General features: G+C 48.7%; 3 protein-coding genes across 3 annotated transcripts; 2 read left to right on the plus strand and 1 right to left on the minus strand.

Moving 5' to 3' along the window:
• Positions 1-604: 604 nt before the first annotated feature.
• On the plus strand, positions 605-3508 carry N7469_005468 (SMP domain-containing protein; the record flags this gene model as incomplete). Its single annotated transcript, XM_056644388.1, has 4 exons — positions 605-637; positions 744-1069; positions 1163-3101; positions 3182-3508. 4 exons carry the CDS (start codon positions 605-607, stop codon positions 3506-3508), a joined length of 2625 nt encoding a protein of 874 aa, XP_056501202.1.
• A 606-nt stretch (positions 3509-4114) lies between these two features.
• Positions 4115-8011, plus strand: N7469_005469 (putative cytoskeleton assembly control protein Sla2; the record flags this gene model as incomplete). The annotated part of the gene is made up of 11 exons (XM_056644389.1): positions 4115-4208; positions 4269-4315; positions 4381-4398; positions 4503-4578; positions 4650-4807; positions 4896-5014; positions 5068-5090; positions 5148-5332; positions 5393-6438; positions 6498-6647; positions 6710-8011. The coding sequence occupies exons 1-11, from the start codon at positions 4201-4203 to the stop codon at positions 8009-8011; spliced, it is 3132 nt and encodes a 1043-aa protein (XP_056501203.1). The 5' UTR covers positions 4115-4200.
• A 1294-nt stretch (positions 8012-9305) lies between these two features.
• N7469_005470 (1-phosphatidylinositol-4-phosphate 5-kinase) lies at positions 9306-12022 on the minus strand (the record flags this gene model as incomplete). The annotated part of the gene is made up of 2 exons (XM_056644390.1): positions 9306-10791; positions 10863-12022. 2 exons carry the CDS (start codon positions 12020-12022, stop codon positions 9306-9308), a joined length of 2646 nt encoding a protein of 881 aa, XP_056501204.1.
• Positions 12023-13399: the final 1377 nt, after the last annotated feature.

Raw genomic sequence — 13399 nt, forward strand, 5'->3', positions numbered from 1 at the left:
AGATCGTGGTGGGCCATAGGGCGATCATTGTAGACACGTTGTGTAATCTTTCACAGATCAGACTTGCTTATTCAAGCATAGCAGGTAACTATCCAGTGCAATACTTTTCAACTATAATGATTAATTCTGCTCAGATAGTATTGTCATATTGAGCCCTTCCGAGTCTTTGACAAGCATGATGACTTGGGTGGTTCTAAGGCTGATGATGAATGAGGGTTACAGCTGGATCCTGCGGGGTTTCAATTACGAAGAATTGTCGTTACGTTACGATATCTCTGTATTTTCGAAATAGACAAGAAAATAACACAATTCTGCGGCTACATTCAGTTATATTACAGCAAATCCATGTGTAATACGAATACCATACCAGGCCCACCTTAGCTTTAATCCAACACCTCCGTCATCCGCCGCGTGTGGAAGCTGCAACTCCCCTGCTCGATTCGCTTTTCTTCAGACATTCTCTTCAATTTGTTTTCTTTGCTTTGATACCCCTCCCCTCGAGCCGGTCTCTCATTACATCCATTCCACAACAACCTTAGACGTGCACTGGTCAAATTATGGAGCTTTCGACCCTCCCGCTCCCGCTTTGATCGACTGGTTCCCGATGGGCTCATTCGGCAGCTTTCTCTTTATATACGTTTTAGGGGGGACTAACCTTCTTCCCATTACTCCTGGCATTGATTATCCTCTATGCATATCTGACATTTCCGAATGCCCCGACACCCCGCGCGCACCATTCACAGGAAGATGTCCGCCTTCCTGGCGACGACGAGTATAGCCTGAAGTCTGGAACGGATCAGTTGGCTGAGAAATTCCATCGTACGCATGATTCCGATGTCGCTGCCGGATATTTCGCTGTCTGTCGCGAGTATGTTCCTGGTGGTGTCAATGGGAAACCTCCGGAGAGAACGACGCCTGCCGGGGAGGTTGTTGCGGCGGAAAGTCCTAGCGTCTATCAAGCGATGTATCGGAGTTTGTTTGATCGAAAACAGACGCCTAGTATTGAGCCAGCTAAGTCCAATGGGAAGAACGCCAAACGAGCGCGCAATGTCTTCTATATTGTTCTGCGGTATGTATTTGCGTCGCCTTGATTCTGTTGCAGCGGTTGCTCCGCTGGATATGGTTGTCGATATTGATACTGACTATTATGAAATTTCCATAGACATGGCCATCTGATGCTCTACGATGATGTGAACCAGGTGGAAGTCCGATATGTAATTTCCCTCGCTCACCACGATGTGACCATTCATGGAGGCGAAGGGGAGATACCAGAAGGAGAATTATGGCTGAAAAGAAATGCAATTTGTCTATCGCGGCGACTGGATTCGCTTGGTGACCTTGGCGGTCCGACACCTCCGTTCTATATGTTCTCGGAAAACCTATCAGAGAAGGAAGATTTCTATTTCGCCATGCTTCATAATCAGTCTAAATTGTGGAAGTCAAAGGATAGACCTCCCAAGCGACAAAACTTTGATATCAAGCATGTTGTCTCACTGGTACAACGACTACATTCTTCTGAAGAGCAACTTCAAACCCGCTGGATTAATGCCTTTTTTGGCCGTCTGTTTCTCGCCCTATACCGCACGCCTGAAATGGAGGAATTCGTACGGGGCAAGATCATCAAGAAAATATCTCGTGTCAATAAGCCAAATTTCATCAGCAAGATTGGATTGCAGAAGATTGATATGGGTGAAGGCGCTCCGTTCATCACGAACCCACGATTGAAAGACTTGACTGTTGATGGTAACTGTTGTGTGGAGATGGATGTTCAGTACACCGGGAATTTCCGAGTTGAGATATCAGCTACGGTACGCATCGACCTCGGTCAGCGCTTTAAGGCCAGAGAAGTCGATATTGTGCTGGCGGTGGTACTGAAAAAGCTCGAGGGCCATTTGTTGGTCCGTTTCAAGCCTCCTCCAAGTAATCGATTCTGGATGTCCTTTGAAACCATGCCGAGGATGGTCATGGATATCGAACCCATCGTCAGCTCGAAGCAGATCACCTTCAGCCCCATCCTTCGCACGATCGAAAGCAAGATCCGTGAGGTTGTGGCAGAGAGTATTGTCCTACCGTTCTGGGATGATGTGCCATTCCACGAGACCGCGGGTCAGGCCTTCCGGGGTGGAATATGGCAACAAAAGGAACCCGACGCTGGCACTACTCAGGTGGAGATCCCAGATGAGTCTGTCGCGCCTCCACCAAATCCAAAGGATGCCTCCGGAAATTCTATCGACGTCCTGAAGTCTATGGATAATCGCACAATGAGCATGCCTGTTCTTCCGAAGTCTCCCAACAGCGATGTTAAGGCACGCAAAGCCCCAAAGTCCTTTGCCTTTCCCTCCCAGCCGAATAGCCCGGCGGCAATGTCTACGAGCTTTGATAGGCCAGATACAAAGCCGTTCCACCGCTCCATGCGTTCACAGACATTTTCACAAGCAGCAGATCCAGTTGTGACGGCAGATAATGCCAAGGTAAACAAGGTTGGCCCAAGTAAGAAAGATAATGAAAAGGGCAGTGCAACGAGCGCAATGATTGAAATATCAAACCGTTCGCCACCAGCTTCTCCAAATCGAACACCGAATAACTCACCACCCACCGGAGGAATCATGATGCCTCAGAACGCGGTTCATAGTCGTGAACCTTCCATTGCCGAGTCTCTTGATAGCGCCAGCCTTGCAAGCGACAATGTCATCCAAAGCCCCTCTTCTGCCCGCCTTGACAATTCCTCATATTCCAGTGCTCGAAGCTCTCGTGGAAGTTCGACAACCTCGGTCAATACTTCCATTGCTAGTGAGCAAACTCGCCGTCGAAGCACGATCGAATCTTTGACTCGTTCTCTGACTTCGAACCCGTCTTCCGAAGACAAGGCCCTCGGCAATCTTACCATTGGGTCGGCCACTGCAGCTGCAAAGAAATGGAGCTGGAGTGTTTTCGGAAAAGGAGAAATGAACGAAAATCGGGAGACATCTAAAAAACCAGCAGGGCTACCAGATGAGCCCATTGGGCGTGGTCACCCACACCCACCCCCTGGTGCACCGCTACCACGCCCGGATAAGTACGCACTGAAGAGAAATTCGACAGCACTCCCTAAACGTAAACCAGTCAGCACCTCAAACTCAACAGAGCGACTCCAAGAAGCTGAAAAACTCAATATCCCATCTCCGGCTTTACCCCGAAAAAGCCGATTCCCTCATCCATGCGCAGTGTCCGTGATGGCACGGATGAGTTATTGGTTGTTGAAGCACCAAACGACTCGACGCCTAATAGCCCAGCGGATGGTGACGTCCATATGGAGGAAGGGATCCCAGAAACCGTTCTTCTTGACAGCGACGTTTCTCCAGCAGATACGGATGTTGCTAGTATGTCGCAATCATTAGAGGATAAAGGGCCCGTGGATTCTCAACCTCATCCCTCTGTAGATCAGAAATCAACTTCGAAACCAGGCAGCAATGAGGAGATTCCGTCAGTCCAGCCACAACCACAATCGGTCGAAGTCCCATCATCCTGATTGACTCTAGTCCCTGTTACGTTTTGATCTTTTTGGATTCAAGTCATCGGGCTGGCCCGATGCAGAGCCGGTGAGACCATAGGATGGCGTTCAAGGTGTATTTCGTTTGTTATTTCTCATCTTATCAAGGGTCTTTCTTTCTTTCCACTGTGATATGAGCCACTGCGGTAGTAGGCCTTTGCTTCCATGGAGTTGTTTGAATATGGCCATGCCCTAAGGTCGATCTGTACAGAGTCGGAATACTCTTTCAGTGGCATGACATGGCCTGGCTAAGAATGCAATTAAACCGATATACCTACAAAAAAAACAAATCTAGTCAATCTCTAGAATACGTAAATAGGCAGATTTATTTGATATCGAATATAATCCAAAGAGAACCAGGGGCACAGTCCAAAATGTACATATATACTAGTTCTTGTATTATACACCGCACTCGACAAGGGATGAACTTGCTTAGGCGTCGCCAAGACTGACAGGCGCCAGCTTTCCACCCCCCCCATCCAAACGTCATTGCAACTCCACGTGCGAACTCCCAACTTCTTTCTCTTCATCATCTTTTTTGATTTTGATCTGATATCCCTTGACATCTTCGTGGCTGTCAGGATCTGGGATTTGTCGCGAAGCCACGACCTCCCCTTTTCCAGGTTGCCCTCCCTTCCCCTGAGCTTGTTCCGCAGTGCTTCGTGGTCAAGATGAGTCGGTACGCGGAACCCCAATTCACTCTGCTCAAGCAAGCACACGACTAACAATAGCTATTTAGAACGGAGGCCGATCTGGCCATCAATATCCGCAAGGCTACAAGTATTGGTAAGTGCATGACTGGGAAACGTATGGCGATGTGCTGCCCAAGGCTAACCATTGAATACATATAGAGGAAACCGCCCCTAAGCGTACGTCCCTGATTGCGCTCTCGCTGCGCTACCCCGGCGAAAAACAAATCCCTCTGCGTGCTTCGACGTCGAGTTCATATCCCTAACGCCCTTCACTATTGCAGGAAAACATGTGCGAAGCTGCATTGTCTACACGTGGGACCACAAGTCGTCGGCGGCGTTCTGGGCCGGCATGAAAGTGTATGTGTCTCGAAGGCGCGGCGATATAGCTTAAGGGGAGAAATGGACTAACTAGAAATCGCCAATTGCAGGCAGCCCGTTCTTGCCGACGAGGTCCAGACGTTCAAGGCTCTCATCACGATACACAAGGTCCTCCAGGAAGGTCACCCCATTGTCGTGCGCGAGGCGCAGCAGCACGCCAATTGGGTTGATAGTTTGATGCGAGGAGTTGGTGGTGATGGTGTTCGAGGTACGAAGAGCTCAGCATAATTGGTCCTTCAATGGAAGGTAGATCTCCTTATGTGGAAGATGCGCTAATATGGTTCATTGCTTGCTAGGATACGCCCCGCTTATTCGTGAATACGTCTTTTACCTCGAATCGAAGTTGAACTTTCACCGCAACCATCCTGAATTCAACGGCATGTTCTCCGCTGTCCCCTTTATCGAATGTCGGGCTGTGTGTTAATGGTAGTAGGATTGTTCGAGTATGAGGAATATATCAGTTTGAAGACAATCAATGATCCTAATGAAGGGTGCGCATACGCCTCTGTTTGCTGAATTCTTTGTCTTTATTGCTGACATTATTATAGTTATGAGACTATTACCGATCTCATGACCCTGCAGGACCAGATCGATGGCTTCCAGAAGCTGATCTTCTCTCATTTCCAATCCGGTACGCACAATGAGTGCCGTATTTCTGCCTTGGTGCCACTTGTGCAGGAGAGTTACGGTATTTACAAGTTCATTACTAGCATGTTGCGCGCAATGCACACAAGTATGTCCTCTATTCCTATCTCTTTGAAACCGCTGTCGCAGAGTTGCTAACCTATTCAAGCTACTGGCGATGATGAAGCCCTTGAACCCCTTCGAGGCCGTTACGATGCGCAACATCACCGCCTTGTCCGATTCTATTATGAGTGCTCGAACCTTCGTTACCTGACCAGTTTAATTACCATCCCCAAATTGCCGCAGGATCCACCCAGTCTTTTGGGCGAAGATGATGAGCGACCAGCCCTACCAAGACGGCCAGCTAAGGAAGTGGAGGCCCAGCCTTCTCCCCCGCCCAAGGTGGCTGCAGAGCCAGAGCCTATAAGTGACTTTTGGACTACCGAGGCCAAGCGCCAGCAAGAAGAGTATGAAGCCGAGCAAGCTCGGCTGGCGCAGCAGTGGGAGGATCAGCAGCGACAGCAGCTTCTGCAGCAACAACAGGCGCAGCGTGATTTTGAAGAACAACAGCGCTTGCAAGCTGAGCAGCAACGCCTGGCTCAGGAACAGCTCCTTCGCGACCAGTACCAAACACATACACAGGGTCGGTTGGCTGAGCTGGAACAAGAGAATTTGAACGCGCGTGCCCAGTACGAGCGGGATCAGCTCATGCTGCAGCAGTATGACCGACGTGTCAAGGATCTGGAGGAGCAAATGAACCAGCTGAATTCGAACATCAACTTGCAGAACTCGTCCAAAGATGAGCAGATCCGTGCTCTGCAGGAGCAAGTCAACACTTGGCGATCCAAGTACGAGGCCCTTGCCAAGTTGTACTCACAGCTTCGTCAAGAGCATCTTGACCTCTTGACCACCACCAAGAGCTTGAAGATCAAGGCTGCGTCCGCGCAAGAGGCGATTGACCGCCGCGAGAAGCTGGAACGTGAGCTCAAGACTAAGAACCTGGAATTGGCCGATATGATCCGGGAGCGTGATCGTGCCTTGCACGACAAGGACCGCGTCTCTGGCACGAACAAGGATGAGCTTGAAAAGATCAAGCGTGAGCTTCGCATGGCTATTGATCGTGCTGAAAATGCGGAGCGGTCCAAGGGCACTGAGATCTCATCTATGCTGGCCAAGTACAACCGCGAGATGGCTGACCTGGAGGAGGCTCTACGGGTAAGACAGAACTGCCGTCCTTGTGCTCAGCTGGTTTCTCTTGAACTAACGTTTTGTAGAATAAGAACCGGGCTTTGGAAGATGTGCAGAACCGCACTTCAGAGCGCTCCGGCGACCATGATCTTGCTCTCCGCGAGAAGGATGAGGAAATCGAAGTGTATAAGTCTGGCATGGAGCAGGCTCTTATGGAATTGGAGGAGTTGAAGCTTGTTAGTTCCCTCACTCATCAATTTGTGTCCCTGGCGATATTTTCTAATGATTACATTTTCAGAACCAAGGTGATGCGGACCATGCACTTGACAGCCAGATCGATACAGTTCTTCACGGAACAGTGGCCAAGATCAACGATATCATCGACTCTGTGCTGCAGGCTGGTGTGCAGCGCGTGGACGACGCGATGTATGAGCTGGACTCGTCCATGCAAGCCGGTAACCAGAATGCTTCGCCTCCATATGTCCTGTCACAAATCGAAAAGGCCGCGGCGTCCGCCACTGAGTTCTCGACGGCCTTCAACAACTTCATCGCCGATGGACCCAACAGTCCCCACGCCGAGATCATTCGCACAGTCTCAGTCTTCTCGGGTTCAATCGCCGATACATTGAGCAACACCAAGGGTCTGTCTCGCTTCGCCAATGACGACAAGAGTTCGGATCAACTGTTCGGTGCAGCTCGTAAATCTGCACAGGCCACTGTGCGTTTCTTCCGTGGTCTGCAATCCTTCCGTCTCGAGGGCATGGAAGCCGAGCACAAGACCGACGTTGTCATCAACAACAATCTCGAAGTCCAGCGAGATCTTCAATCACTGTCGAAGTTGGTTGAGTCTTTCACGCCAAAGAGCAGTAAGATCACTACCAACGGTGATCTCGGCGACCTCGTCGACTCCGAACTTACCAAGGCAGCCGATGCAATCGACGCCGCAGCTCAACGCCTCGCTAAGCTCAAGAACAAGCCGCGCGATGGTTACTCAACCTACGAGCTACGCATCAACGATTCAATCCTAGCCGCCGCTATCGCTGTGACCACTGCGATCGCCGAACTAATCAAGGCGGCCACGGCTTCACAGCAAGAAATCGTTCGCGAAGGCCGAGGAAGTTCCTCCCGCACAGCATTCTATAAGAAAAATAACCGCTGGACTGAAGGTTTGATCTCCGCAGCGAAGGCCGTGGCCGGTTCAACCAATACATTAATCGAGACGGCCGATGGTGTTATTTCCGGCCGTAACTCTCCAGAACAACTCATCGTCGCATCCAACGACGTCGCCGCCAGCACAGCCCAACTCGTCGCCGCCAGTCGTGTCAAGGCTACTTTCATGAGTAAGTCTCAAGATCGTCTGGAGGGAGCTAGCAAGGCTGTTGGCGCTGCATGCCGTGCTCTTGTCCGTCAAGTACAAGATATCATTAAGGAGAAGCATAGCGGTGACAATGAGGCGGAGGACTATGCTGCTCTGAGTTCGCATGAGTTCAAGGTTCGAGAAATGGAGCAACAGGTTGAGATTCTTCAATTGGAGAATGGTCTTGCTCGTGCTCGTCAACGTCTTGGTGAAATGCGTAAGATTTCTTACCAGGAGGAGTAGAGTAACACCCCACCCCCTTAAGGAAAGGGAAAGGAAAGGATTGAAATTTCAACTTGAATTTTCTTTTTTTTTCACAATTGTATATCTGGGATTCGGAATTGAGCGATTGGATTTTGTTTTTCCTTGATCTATTCCTCCCACTTTTTTTTGCAAATTTCGCACGTCCCTGTCTTTAGCTCTGGTAAATCAGAAAATCAGCGAATGTATCATTTCACTTAGATTTATTGCGTGTCCGTGCTAGACGTAGGTAGTAGCTTGATAGTGATGATACAGGGGCGTGTTCCTCGTGATATCTATGCTACAGTACTACTGATAGTGCACCTAATTACTACAACTAGGAAAGAGCACAGAAGTTCAACCTGATCTATGTATAATCTAAATTATCGCCCAAAAAGCAAAGAGTCGATATACGAACTCATGCTGAAGACTGGACAGGACAGGAAGGGAAAACAAGTGGTATTGAGATTGGTACAGGGTATGGAGAAGCAATTCAAAACAGTAAGGAATCACTCGCTAAGGTTGGCTCAGGGGTGGAAAGGAAGAAAACAGTAACAAAACGCAGAATGAAAAAAAGAGAAAAAAAAAACAGAAAGGAAAAGACAAAGTAGGAAAGAATTCTTTGGTTTGTAGGATGTCGTATCCAATGGGGGGGGGGGTAACACCCAGGATTCTGGTTTCGCGGCATGCAAGATGTAGTGAGTGTGGTTGTGGTTATGCGAAGGAATGGGATGGAACAAGTATAAGAAATTTGAAAAAAGAAATGACATGAAAGGAGATTTGGTCTGGCGATTTGACCTGGATGAAGTTGGTGAATTATTGATTGGATGGAGAGAGAGACCTTCGGGATATCCTTGTGATATTTGGAAGTCCCTTGTCTTTCTTCCAATGAAAGATTGTGAGGGTGGGATGTTGATTTTCCCAGTTTGAATGTGGCATAGGGATGACAGCTGCAAGGGTGACTGAATCCCTGCAATTTGGACTGGATGATGATGAAGACGAGGCGCTCAAATAAGACAATATACACACGTCACTCGTGAACATCTTGCGAGAATGGTTTGCAGGCGAGTAGAGCAAGGAAGGGCGATTGATGCAGGCGAATAAAAGAGACGAACAAAATGATAAGCAGCGATTGAATGCGAGAAAGTCAACAAGCATCGGTCTTAAGCAAAGCGTGAGGGTCAAGAAGATGGGGTGGATATCTTGCTGATGACAAAAAGAACAAAAACCAAGACCAGTATGGCCCATAAAAAAAGATCCTTTGTGTGTAGGATTTTCTCAGGGCAGGCAATCACCATTACACGCGTGGGCTGGCCAAAGGCTGATCTGCTCGATCAACCCCCTTGCCTTTTCCAGGTGGCAGTGGAGGTCCATCACGAGGAACTGGAGGAAGATCTTTGTCGGTGACCGGAGCTCCATTCCGGCTATGCGAGCTATGTCCGCCTACGCTACTTGCCTCACCTGCTTCATCCACAATGGGGAGAGTCGAGGTCGGACCTGGGCCCGCTGCATCGGCAGGATCCCAGACGGTAGCGAGCGTTCGAGGATGCGTCACTGAGACATCCTTCGCGGCCTCCTTCTCTGCGGCGTGCATCTGTCGTTCGACGGATGATGAACGAGAAGTCCTCTTTTCGCCGGATTGCCGCGTGCCCTGTGATGCACGGGATTCGCGTCGTCGCTGGGCTTCTTCCTTGGACATGGTGATACCCTTGACGAAGCTAACGAAACGATCCCCATAACCTTCAGGTGGAATTGGAGAGATTTGAGTCCGGTCATTCGAGAGGCCCTTGAAGAAGTTCTCGATTTTCTTAACCATTCCGTAATGAGTGAGACAATCGATAATACCTAAGTAATAGATTTCTTCTCCGGGTGTGCCATCCTCATGAGTTGCTCGGAAGCCTCCGTCATCCGCGTAGAAGATGTGGTATTTGCGTTCATCCAGAATCTCGTCCGGCATCTTGGCTGTTGCCTTGTCCAGTGGCACAGGTCGCTCGCGATTGATCAACATGCGAAGTTCTCGGGCCTTGCGTTCATTTTCCAGTTTCGACGGAGTTCGCATTAGGACATTTGGGTTCGTTTCGGCTTCTTGATCGCCCCCGGGTTGGAAGACCTGCAGAGTTTTGTCTCTTAATTTCTCTTCGTTGCCCCGTTCAGCATCATGTATTCCGACCAGCAGAGAGTAATCCATGATTTTGAGCTTTTTGAGTAGCTCAACATCTCGTTTCAATTGTTCCACGAAAAAGCCTCGCTTTTCAGGTCCACACTGTAAATAACGATTTCGTCGAACCCAGTTGAGATCCTTCATAGTTGCTCTCGGGTTTCTTTCGAGATCAGACTCTTGAAGGTCTCGGCCAATCGTTGAACCCTTCAGATCGAATGTTTGGTGGATATCTCGATGCGGCGGGAAAAGGTTGTTCATCACAACGAAATGGATCTTACGACCATACGCCATCTTGACGCGGTGCAGTCCGTAGAATTGGGAAATTAAAGTATTGGGGTTGTTCTCCACGTGTCGATAGTACTCGGGCAAGATTTTACGAAGCAGCTTATGCTCCGCATGGTGGATAGTCTTGATGATGTATTTGTAGTCGCGCGAAAAATAGAAAAAACTACCACTCTTGCCTGGGGAGCCCAGCTCCGACAAAATGTACTTGCTGGTAAGGGACATCAAGTAATCGGCAGGATCGAGGCGGAATTTCGCACGGAGATGGCGGAATACCCAGGGGGCATAGTCTTTGAACTTGAAGTCGTACTTTGCTGAGGGTATCAATTCGTTTCCGGTACTATTCAAGAAGGTGAAGAAAAAAAGGTTAGGAATTTGCTGCCTCATTCAGAGGTAAAGGGGAAGACAAACATATCGAAAGAGAATTTGTGTTTTGCTTCAAAATCGGCCGGGGTCAATTCCCGGTCCATCTTCGCATTGATGCGCGAGACCGTAAATCGAATTCCAGTCAACATGTTGTACGCCGTGACATAGTTGACATGATTCTGATCGACCTTGGTTCCCACAATGACACGCTCATCGTCGTCGTCCTCACGCCGCCGTCGCGACGCTCGTCTTTGTTTAATGGCCTCCGCGAAACGCGCCGCATCCTCATCCGTTTGGGCCTCGTCCAGGTTTCCATCAGACTGCGTTGTCTTTGTTGCGCGTCGCATCAGACTAAAGGATGTTCGGCGCGGGTTAGCGCCGGTGGGCGATAATCGACCGCTGGCGTATGCAGTATCTTCGCTGATATCGCGGCTATTCCGTCGAACACTAGGGGCTCGCGGAACTTGTAAAGAGTGTCGATGGCGGATACTAGGGGGTTGGGACTCTTGAATTGAACTGGTATCATTTATGGAGGGAGCTGGCGGGGATGAATATCGATGCTGGCTGGGTCTCGGGGCTAATCGATCAGGGTCGGGAGAGTTGCGACCCGCATCTTCGGAATGGGGGACTTGTAATGAGGAGTTGGATGGGCTTGCAGCTCGATCTGATACCGAGCGCTCATCAATAGAAGGACGAGGAGGATGGTCACCATTGACCATCGACTTCCCCTGGGCGGGCCGGGTATTGAAGGAGTTCATGCCGTTGGTCTGTTGAGGTGGAACGGGGAATGGAAGAGAGCCTGCCACAGGAGCACCGTCCGAGGGTTTCCGATCCAGCTTGGCTGATGGACGGGTGATATCTCGGGGGTCCCGGGGGTCTCTGGGGTCTTTAGCGGAGCCATTGCCAATAGACTGCATGCTGCCGTCTTTGGAGAGCGGCAATTCGCGCGTATACGAGCTGACGCTCGAGCGGGGGCCATTCAGGGAGTATGCGCTGCCGTTCTTCAAATCGCTGAACAATTGGCGGTCATTCTGAGGGGACTCGTGGTTTGAATCGCCGTTAGGCCAGTTGGTCCACAGGAAAGTATTACCGACCGAACTTTTGTCGTGTGACTTTCGATGAGGGGATTCAAAGGAACGGGGATGAGTAGCGGTGGTGGTAGTCGCAGTAGTGGATGGATAAGCGTCAGAGGAGAAAGACGGCATGGTTGCCTTTCGATTCCCAGGGAAACGGGGTGACGTGAAGTCTGCGTCGGCCGGCAACCCGAAGTGACTGCAAAGACCCTTATTGGCGGGGGTTTCAGGAGAGTTATGAACCGGACCGTGTTCCAGCGAAGAACGAGGGGAGTAGCAGATATTGGACACAACTAGCGGTCGGAGATGGGCGAGGAGGTCTCAAGCCGGGGGGGGGAGTGCGGCCAGGGCGAGAGGATAAGATTTCAGCGCAGGAGCATGTTCGGTAGAGAATGGGAAGGGAAGAAGAAGGAGAAGGATGTGGAGGATGTAGATTTAGTGATAAGTGGGAATCAGACAGAGTGATGGGTGAGTGTCTATGTAGAGTAGAATGTGGGAGTTTGAGAGTCTGTTGAAGGGTGGGGAGAATCGAGGAAGTTTGAATGTTGTCGGGGGGAGAAAAGCAAAAAGGGTGCGTGTCGTAATTTGCTCCACTAGTTATACTATGTACATACTAACTACTATGTATGTATACATGAGTATCACTATATATAATTGATTTATTAGGGTAGATAAAGAATATAATTTATATATATATATATATATATATAGATTATTACATTAATGCTAATCATTATTTAAAATGAATAGAATAGAATAATTGTACTATGATTCTCTTGATCACAGTGACCCCTCCCAGTTATGCAAGGAGCATAAAGTGACGTCGCACAGTCAATTCAGGGTATTCCAGGCATTTCAATCGTTAAATGCAGATTTACATTTATATACATATTCTTAAGGACTAAATACTATAGACCGAGCTATACTATATACTAGTAAATACAGATATCAGTATACAGTATTTTTCTAACATAAATTACTGTACCGCAACATCCATCTCGTATACACGGGATGTCCCTGAACCAGCCCGAGTCTGTGCCTGGTAGACTCATCTACTACTGGTACTACTTCCAGGTTTACTGATAATCTATATACTCTTGGATCCATTAGTTATAGAATATACTTGACCAATACTATAATAATATTATAACTCACACAAGTACAGTAACTACACTGTCACTAGCACGTACATAAACAACCAGATCCAAAAATAGCCGCTCCACTATAATCTCCGATTTCGATCGTACTACTATTGTAGTATGTACTACAATAATACATAGTATAGAACAAAATAGAATACAAGATTTAGTGTATATTATAATGGAAATACTCTTAAATACTCTTAACCCATTTCTCAGGTACTATCAATAGGAGTTGTATCTGGAATCCGTCTCCTAGAAACCGGCAATCCTTCTAGTCTAGTCTAGTCTCCGGACACTGTGACTTAATACGGGCTAGTATAATTTGGCCAAGACTGTGGCAAAGGAGTGTTATACTGTTGATTAATTG

Source organism: Penicillium citrinum (assembly GCF_028827155.1).
Source record: "Penicillium citrinum strain IBT 23319 chromosome Unknown utg000004l:1.0-2404223.0:1.0-2405248.0, whole genome shotgun sequence".
NCBI lineage: Eukaryota > Fungi > Ascomycota > Eurotiomycetes > Eurotiales > Aspergillaceae > Penicillium > Penicillium citrinum.